Here is a 7,465-nt window from a genome sequence, read left to right on the forward strand (position 1 = left end):
TTTTTTTAATTAAATGAAATCAATAAAAGTAAAAGTGATTAAATAGTTACTAAATAAAAGAAATGATATTTTTTTAGACGAATCAAAAAGCAAAATGACGATACATAAAATAAGATTAGGAATTACTAAACTAGAACTTCGATAATTAAGAACTACTAATCCTTGCTCACCTCACAACAAACTCTGGGCGATATAAATATGCATACACATCACGAAACATCACATCACATTGCTCCCTCTTTTGGTTTTTAGTTGGCTGAATATAATGACATTGGTTAAATGTACCACTAAATTTTATTTGAACAATTCTAATGGTATCTTGTTTTAATTGAATATTCAAACACATATTAAATATTTTTTTTATTCGGAATCGAGTTCATATCTTAAAAAGGTTTTTGCATATGTTCACAAACATTAACTATATAAATAAATTAATCATATAAAATTAAACTTTTTATTTATCTATATATATTGATATCATTTGTTTCTGATCTATTTTATTTGTCGTTCTTACTAAAAAAGGAATATTTCTCAAAATAATTATCATTTTAAAAAATCAAAATACAATTAGTTATTTATTTTTTACTTTTATCCGTCATTAATATGCCGAGATCCTAATATGATAGTACAAAATAGAAAAAAAGAAAAGTATCACACAGAAAACCTAATAAGTAAGAAATGCTCTAATTAAGTTATCCTCAAATTAATATTTTTCTTTGATACTACAACGAATTTTAAGTTATAACCACCTCTACCAACAACAACAAACTCAGTGTATTCCCATAAAGTGGAATCTGAGGATATGCTATCCATACCGCTACCTCCAAAGAAGTAGAGAGGTTGTTTTCGATAGATCCCCGACTCAAGATAGAAAATAATAAACACGAGCGTAATGAAGCATGATGAATGACATAACATAAAAAGGGATAAGACATAATAAAAAAGAAATCAGATCAATACGAGATAAGATAAATAAGCGCACTATAAAATAAGAGATAAGAAATAGGACATCAAAGAATACGACCCCCACCTAGTAGTAACATACTTCTACCTATGAACACAATTCTAGAATTACTAATCCGACTATAGATGGGCTCTTGTAACTACTTGCTACAACTACCCACAGTTGGAATATCAAGTTTAAAACTACTAGCTACAACCACCCACAGTTGGAATATCAAGTTTAAAGACTATAATGTAACGTCTTCTTTGAGTTTTTTTCTTTCAATCTCTTTATGTAAAGCAAAGCAAAATATTCAGTTACAGCCTTAATTTTAATTTGTAGAAAAAGCCAACGTCCACTCTTTCCTTTTTTATCACCATCTACACCTCTCTCTCTCTCTCTCTCTCTCTCTCTCCTTCACAAAAAGACCAACAAAACAAATGCCATTTCTGAGTACTTTAAACAAACTCCCAACTCCCCATGCAAAATTTTCAGCTTTGAGCTACTAAATTATATTGTTGTGGAGGTGCATAGTAGAATTCAATGGGTGGTTGCACATCAAAACCTCCCCCTGAACCCCATTACTCCAAGAGCGATCTTTATACTCCCCATGTAACTGCTAACAACGACGAAAATACGAGCAAAGAGGAACCTCAAGTGGGTAAAAAGTCGCCGTTTTTCCCATTTTACAGTCCAAGTCCAGCTCATTATTTTTTCTCAAAAAAATCTCCGGCAAATTCTACTCCCCGGAGGTTCTTTCCACCACCTTCTCCGGCGAAACATATACGTGCTTTGCTTGCCCGGAGACATGGTACTGTGAAACCCAATACAATTCCGGAAGGCGATGAATTGGAGGGGGGTGGGGGTCTTGATAAGAGTTTTGGGTTTTCCAAGAATTTTGGAAATAAGTATGAAATTGGAGAGGAAGTTGGGAGGGGGCATTTTGGGTATACTTGTAAAGCTAAGTTTAAGAAAGGTGAACTTAAGGGTCAAGAAGTTGCTGTTAAGGTCATACCCAAAGCAAAGGTTTGAATTTTTTTTTTCTTTTTTGTTAATTTTTATTTTTGTATGAAGTTAGGTTGATTTGCTTGAAACAATAAAAATTAAAAAGTTAAAACAAAAAGAAGAAGAGAGGTTGATTAGTTTGATCTTTGAGTTAATTGAATTACATTGGCTTACTGCTTCTTGGTTTACAGTGGTCAGATCTGCTCAGTAGAGTATACAATTAATTGACACTTCAATTAATTAGAATTTTTGGAAGTGGTAAAAATGGAGTTGTGCTTAATATTTTGGAATGTCCCAAAATAGGAAGAGTATTTTTTTTAGGGGCCAGCTTGCTTCTTCCAAACTCAAAAAGATTTGCATTTGTGCATTTCGACTAATTCCACGGGATACCTGCTTTCCACCAACAACAGGTACCACGATGTTCACCAAGGCTAGGACAGATGAATAAAGGGGGTATTATTTGTCTCTTATTTCTGATCTTCCTGATAAAAAGTTTAAATCTTTTTGAGTTTGGAGGAAGGCTGAAATCCATTAATTGTGAATTAGGGATGTCTTGTAAACTTTATCAAATGGATCCATCATGTACTGTTTGTCTTGTGTTGACGGATTGTGTAAATTCGGAGCTGATAAAACAAGGAAAGGAGGAAGGAGGAAGCCACTTGCAGCTTGTATGATGCGTGATCTTTGGTATTTCTAGTTAATCTTAAGTATCCAGTTGAACTTTGGTAAGAAGCACACTTATCATATGCAGATCACTAGAGTTCTGTCACTAATAAATGTCATTTGTTCAAATTCTCCATTTGATGCATCAAAGGTAGCATTAACTGTGAGCTCCCAGTATAATGTCTAGTCAGGGATTCGAACCCTGCTGCAAACAAAAGCCTGGTATTTCGTGGAGAAGGTAGATGGGCAAATGCATTATCCACCAAGTTTAAATGTGTTAAAAAAGAGTATCATTAACTGTGAACAAATAAAACTTTTGTCCTATGTGTGGGGGAATTAAACAAGTTTGGGCAGCCGAGCGGAGTAACAGAGGAGGGGTAGAAAGTGAGCAGTTGCTAATTCAAATCATCTTAAGTTTCTGAATTCCAAAAAGTAAATGGAAGGAAGGAGCTAATCTGTTATATTTGCCTTACAGTTGCATTTGTGGAAGAGGTCATAATCAGGTAGTAAAGCAGCCAGCTCCAACCAATCCCCTTTTCCTTTCCCTTCAAAAATCAATCATATACTAGAGTTTCTATGTTCATATTGCTGAGCAAGTGCATTGTGAATTTCTCATATGATAAAGGCAAAAAGTTATAAATTCAAATCCCAGCAGAGGCAAAAAATTGGTAATTCCTCTCATTTGTCTGACTGCCCAACCCTTGGTGGACAAAGTTATCCCAGCATATGATTGCTTTATACCTTTATCTATATCATCAGGGTCGACTGGCATTATGTACAATGGACCTTTTTTATGTTCCTGTAGTTGGAGTCATTTGTCTTTTTTAAATGAAGATGCATTTATCAAAATATTTGGCGCGCATGTTTTTGTCGCAGTTTGGTGGAAATAACTGCTGTTGGCCGGTACTTATCTTAAGAAAAAAAAAAAAAAAGAAAGAAAGAAAATTTGTGTTGGTTAGGCTGCTTTCTCATACTTCTGGTATTTTACTTGGGTGTTGACTATGTCGGGACATCCTTGAGAAGTATTTCTTCTCAGGATTCATCTGAATTATCTGATACTCATCTTTACTTCTCTTTCCAGATGACCACAGCGATAGCCATCGAGGACGTGAGGAGAGAGGTGAAGATATTAAGAGCTTTAACGGGACACGACAATCTAGTAAAATTTTATGATGCATACGAAGATCACGAAAATGTCTACATAGTGATGGAGTAAGCTTTAGTTACTCAACTCCTGTTGCATTTGTATCTGTTGATGGCATACAGAACCTTGGTTTTAGCTTAAACTGCACTTTGCATGCATTAGCAATCTGGGTCAAGTGCATCACATGACAGTTCCTTTCTTTAATATGTCAGTAATATATGGGTTTGAATATCATATTTTTTCTGCCGTTGCTACTAAAAGAATGCTGTTTGACTTCCTAATTTTAATTTTCTCATTGCTCTTTTGCAGTAGTGCTGATAATCTTTTTGAATTTCAGATTATGTGAAGGAGGCGAGCTTTTGGATAGGATTCTTTCAAGGTAGTCCCTGGTGTAAGATATGAATAACAAATTCTTTTATCTTTCAACCTTGTCAGTTTTGATTGTTGGTAAATTTTTTTGACGAGATCCAAGAATATACATGTCAATAGTAAATAAAATAGCATCCTTCTGTGCTGCAGAGGTGGAAAATACTCAGAAGATGATGCAAGGACTGTGTTGGTACAAATATTGAAAGTAGTTGCATTTTGTCATCTTCAAGGTGTGGTGCACCGGGATCTTAAACCAGAGGTACCAAAGTTTACAGGTTCAAAATGCTTGCTTAGAAAGAAGATGCATCAGCTTATATAGTGAATCATCCCTTCTTTCCCTAACCCCAAGATAAAGGGGAAAGGAAAAAGAAGCCCATCACTTTAATGGATTTAGATGCGATTTCAATCAGTTTCAAATTGTTGCATTTGTTGCTCAGATCAAAAAAGTGAAATGAAGATGTTCAAAATTATCTGTTCTTATTGCGTGGAATGAAACTATAACTTATTACAAAAGATTTTCTATCTGCTTTATTTTCCTCCTTTCTGCAACTTTTTCAGCTCTAACTGTACTTTTTAATGGACCAGAATTTCTTGTTCATGTCCAAAGACGAAAATGCACAACTTAAAGCCATAGACTTTGGGTTGTCTGATTTTGTGAAGCCAGGTTCGTCCATTTGCGCTCGATAATAATGCTAATACTTTGTGCCTCTGGGAACCCCTCCATGAAGAAAAAGAATATTAATAAAGAAAAAGAAAAGGAACTGGTTGTTCGTATAATTGATTAGTTCCACAATTTGTGATTAACTTGAAAGCATATTCTTTTGCAGATGAAAGACTTAATGATATTGTTGGTAGTGCATATTATGTAGCACCGGAAGTTCTACACAGATCTTATAGTACAGAGGCTGATGTGTGGAGTATAGGTGTTATTGCATATATCTTGCTGTGTGGCAGCCGTCCCTTTTGGGCTCGAACTGAATCTGGGATATTTAGGGCTGTTCTCAAAGCTGATCCAAATTTTGAAGAACAGCCTTGGCCTACATTATCTTCTGAAGCAAAAGACTTTGTGAAACGTCTCTTGACTAAGGATCCACGGAAAAGAATGACCGCAGCTCAGGCCTTGGGTGAGTTTATTTTGTCAAATAGAGTAGGGTAATTCTGTTCTTTATTTTTCTTAAACTTCTGGACGACTTACTGTCTCAGGTCATCCTTGGATAAAGAATAGCCACGACATAGAAGTCCCTTTGGATATAATGATATTCAAACTCATGAAGACTTACATGCGTTCATCTGCTCTTCGGAAAGCTGCTCTACGGGTGGGTGTGATGCAATTGAGAAAGCTCTTTTCTTTCTCTTTTATCTTTTGATGTACAATTATCCATGGAATATTAACAACTAAAATTGAGCAGCACTAGTGTTTGCTTCTATTTATTTACTTTTATATTTGACTTTCGTAATAAAAAAGGGGCAGCCCGGTGCACTAAAGCTCCCGCTATGCGCTGGGTTCGGGGAAGGTTCCCACCACAAGGGTGTATTGTACGCAACCTTACCTTACCACAAGGGTATATTTGACTATCGTGCGGCTCTAATTTTGTGTCATTGGAGTTTTTGCAGGCTTTGTCAAAGACTTTAACCATAGATGAGCTGGTCCATCTGAAGCAGCAGTTTTCACTGCTGGAACCAAACAAAAATGGCACCATAAACGTGGATAACATTAAAGCGGTTTGTCTTCTGCCAAATTTAATTTGTTATCATTTCTATGATTTTGCCAGTGTTCCTGACCTTTATAATCGTATGATCTCTCCAGGCCCTGATGAAAAATGCAACAGATGCCATGAAGGTGGCACGCATTCATGATTTTGTTGCTTCAGTATGCTCTTAAGTCCATCACATTTAGTTATCTAATTGAATTTGTTAAGCTCTAACTTGTGATGCTAAGTTTATTTTCCCTTGTCCTGGCAGCTGAATGCACTCCAATATAGAAGGATGGATTTTGAGGAATTCTGTGCCGCTGCACTAAGTGTATATCAGCTTGAGGCTCTTGACAAATGGGAACAACATGCACGCTGCGCGTATGAAATTTTTGAGAAAGATGGCAACAGAGCAATCGTCATAGAGGAATTAGCTTCGGTAATTTTGAATTATCATGCGTTTGTTTTCCAATTTTACTAGTGATCTCTTCGTCCTTGTCTCTTAAAAAAAGGATCTCTTTTTTTTTCTCCTTTTGGGATGCATTGGAGTATTATCCTTCTTTTCCGTTCTCTGAGCATGTAAGTAATTAGGAGAGAACCTGACTAGACATTTTTGAATTTCTGGTTCAGGAATTTGGCCTTGGTCCATCTGTTCCTGTTCACGCTGTTCTTCTTGACTGGATCAGACACACTGATGGAAAGCTTAGTTTCCTTGGTTTTGCAAAGTTGTTGCATGGTGTGTCAAGCCGCGCAATCACGAAAATCCAATGATGTCAGCTGCTCAATTCACAAAGTTCAACGAGTCCTTCTCAGCAGTGCATTCTTATCCTCATATCACTACTGATGCGTTTTGGCAATTACATGAGCAGCATATGAGTTGGTTACGATTAACTTCAGTCACCCACTCTGGAGCTTCATAGTGTTCTGTGATGTAGTCACTTTCTGGACCAGTTTGTGGTTAATGAGGGATGTATTCCTAGCAGAACGTGGGTTTTTCTTAGCATTAGCGCATGTCATATAGTTTTTTTTCATCATGTAAATCAATAGTTAGTTTCTGTTTGGTTACAGGTGAAAGTATCTCTCAGCTGGTTACTGGACACACTTATACAAGATGTTCTAACCCATTAGACAGCCCTGACCACTGCCATTGCATTGTATGATTGTATCATCATGTTTGTACATACAGTTTATAGTTGAAAATATTCCATTATTTTCTTGCTTCTCAACCGAACCGGAGAACTTGTGGCATTAAGATCAGTCATTAACTCTTAGAGGTCGTTTGGTAGGATGTATAAGAGAATCTATTAAATGTATTAGTCATGGTATTATTCAATTATTTGTTTGATAGGATGTTGAACCTATGTATAACTGATACCTATATTAGTTATAGCCCTATTTAGTATTATAGGGTTTATAACTAATATATAGCAAAGCCAATGTATTAGCAATACATGGGCTATTGATACATGCATAAAGACAAAATTGTTCTTCATGCATCACAACGAAATAGTTGCGGTATAACTAATTTCACTATTACTGGTATGCCCTGTTCAATACTTTTCTTATACATTCTACCCAACAACCCCTTAAGGTAAAGGAAAGGCCAGTCGCCATGGCTAAATAAGAAAAGTGCTATGGAGGAACCCCTTA

At 36.0% G+C, this 7,465-nt stretch overlaps 1 protein-coding gene across 2 annotated transcripts; it reads left to right on the forward strand.

The window, feature by feature from the left end:
- Window positions 1-1,122: 1,122 nt before the first annotated feature.
- Window positions 1,123-7,041, forward strand: LOC107858670 (CDPK-related protein kinase). 2 transcript variants are annotated; one of them, XM_016703424.2, is made up of 11 exons: window positions 1,123-1,969; window positions 3,693-3,823; window positions 4,093-4,134; window positions 4,275-4,383; window positions 4,710-4,788; window positions 4,952-5,248; window positions 5,328-5,440; window positions 5,739-5,846; window positions 5,932-5,994; window positions 6,087-6,254; window positions 6,446-7,041. In XM_016703424.2, the coding sequence occupies exons 1-11, from the start codon at window positions 1,487-1,489 to the stop codon at window positions 6,584-6,586; spliced, it is 1,734 nt and encodes a 577-aa protein (XP_016558910.2). In that variant the 5' UTR covers window positions 1,123-1,486; the 3' UTR covers window positions 6,587-7,041. The 2 variants fall into 2 exon arrangements, with proteins under 2 accessions (XP_016558910.2, XP_016558911.2); XM_016703425.2 differs by lacking the exon at window positions 1,123-1,969 and adding an exon at window positions 2,097-2,673.
- The last annotated feature ends 424 nt before the right edge of the window (window positions 7,042-7,465 follow it).

This window comes from Capsicum annuum, chromosome 2 (genome assembly GCF_002878395.1).
Source record: "Capsicum annuum cultivar UCD-10X-F1 chromosome 2, UCD10Xv1.1, whole genome shotgun sequence".
Classification (NCBI taxonomy): Eukaryota; Viridiplantae; Streptophyta; class Magnoliopsida; order Solanales; family Solanaceae; genus Capsicum; species Capsicum annuum.

Bases quoted from the DNA above. Each gene is read 5' to 3' on its own strand.
- LOC107858670 (XM_016703424.2), top strand. From the start codon at position 1,487: ATGGGTGGTTGCACATCAAAACCTCCCCCTGAACCCCATTACTCCAAG. The intron at 1,970-3,692 runs GTTTGAATTTTT...TTCTCTTTCCAG, and splicing joins AGGTCATACCCAAAGCAAAG to ATGACCACAGCGATAGCCAT. The intron at 5,441-5,738 runs GTGGGTGTGATG...GAGTTTTTGCAG, and splicing joins TTCGGAAAGCTGCTCTACGG to GCTTTGTCAAAGACTTTAAC.